This window comes from Amphimedon queenslandica, unplaced genomic scaffold (genome assembly GCF_000090795.2).
Source record: "Amphimedon queenslandica unplaced genomic scaffold, v1.1 AMPQUscaffold_11565, whole genome shotgun sequence".
NCBI classification, from domain to species: Eukaryota; Metazoa; Porifera; class Demospongiae; order Haplosclerida; family Niphatidae; genus Amphimedon; species Amphimedon queenslandica.
In genome coordinates this window covers 1-1805 of record NW_003548193.1, presented here as the reverse complement: position 1 = coordinate 1805, position 1805 = coordinate 1, and the positions used below count along the sequence as shown (strand labels likewise).

The following is a 1805-nucleotide window of genomic DNA, read 5'->3' as shown; positions in this document are numbered from 1 at the left end:
CAAATGTAATACTGGTTCTCTGTACCAATAATAATATTAAAAGGACCGTTTGTAATCCGATTGATAATGATAAAGATTATGGAACACACACACCACAAGTCACAATAGTTAGAACCATACTCTAGTCAACCACACCCTGTCACACCCCCAAAACATAATACATAATAATTACTAAGTTCAATAATAGTTATTACAATTGCATTTGACAAATTACAATCATTTCAATTGAAATTTAATTAAAAACCACAATTTATAATCAAAAGAATCTCACAATCAAAACCAATCCCACAGTATTAACTCACCACTGATGTCTTAGTGAAACTTATCATATACAGTTTATTACTCCATCCATTATCAGTATAGCCTCCAAACATTATTGCGGTGTTATTAGTAACTGGTGTTAGAGTGAAGGATTTAATAGGAGGTGGTCTGTCTCCAGTAACAACAGGAGATATCCATTGATCTAATAGTAATGTACAAACATTCATGTACACTTACTTACCACATACACACACATACATTATACACATTCATCATACATATGTATGTGTATATGTGTGTACATTATTATTTATGCATACATATCATGCATAAACACACATCACTATCACTATCACATGATACACACACACACACACACACACGAAGGAGAGATCCAGGGGGTCTACTTATTTGAAGATTACTAATCTATTCTGGTAAATGTCAGTTATGATTGTTAATGAATAATTATACAAAACTCATGGAACATTGTATGTAGGTGATTTGTGACTCGTGTGATACAGAACTTCATTAAAAATGATAATAAATAACATGAACCTACACACACACACTCATGTCACATTAGCTTATGTATAGATACATGTACACATACAAATATCACACACACAGATACATGATAATACTCACACACACATAACATGCACATTATAGATACATGTCACATACACACGTCATACATTCATAAATTCTCACATACATTATATGCACTATCATACACAGACACATCATAATGTATGTATTAGTACACACACACACACACGTCACATATAGACACACGTCACATATAGACACACGTCACCATCACACACAAACACATGACACACAGAGACACACTAACAAACACACTTAATTATTAACAATCTGTTTTATGTACATTAATATAAATTATTCAGTTTGAAATACTGATCAACTATTGTGTATCAATGATGAGAATTACTGACCTGATGAAACCCTGTAATAATGTATCTCATTACATCTACCATCACCTGAATACTGAGCATCAGGTTGCTTTGGAGGATTGATAGAAGATGATCCATAGCCTCCAATTATTATAAGATAGTCTTCACCGTCAAAATTAACTGATACCATCTCACATAAGCCCTTTTTCATTGGACCATGATCACAACTAGAAGGAGAGAATTCCTTCCACTTAAATGAATCCACATCAAAGGAATGTAAGCTGTTTTGATCATCAGCTTCACGCCCACCAAAATAATATATGTCCTTTCCTATGGCGACAGATGAATAGCCCCAGGTACCTGGTGGTGGGGTACCAGTAGTAGGTTTCTGGTCCCAAGCACCAGTTGGTAAGTGATACACCTCCATCACATCATAGTGTATTCTATACTCGTACCCACCCCACATATATAGGTAGTCTCCTACCTTTACTGTGGAGTGCCACCTTCTCTCCTCTGGTTGATAGTCTATAGAGAACAAGAGGTACCAGTAACAGAGTAACAGTAATATAGTGATGAGTTAGAATAAAGACAGGATACAGAGGAGTAAAGTAAGTGAGAGAGTAAGAG

At 35.0% G+C, this 1805-nt stretch overlaps 1 protein-coding gene across 1 annotated transcript in view; it reads right to left on the bottom strand.

Moving 5' to 3' along the window:
• LOC105315187 (kelch domain-containing protein 2-like) overlaps nucleotides 1-1703 on the bottom strand; it is a gene marked incomplete at its 5' end in the record, with an annotated part of 5975 nt that extends 4272 nt beyond the window's left edge. Inside the window, one exon of the mRNA XM_011409735.2 lies at nucleotides 1254-1703. Within this exon, the coding sequence (XP_011408037.2) occupies nucleotides 1254-1703 (450 nt within the window). The remainder of the gene's footprint in view (nucleotides 1-1253) is intronic.
• Nucleotides 1704-1805: the final 102 nt, after the last annotated feature.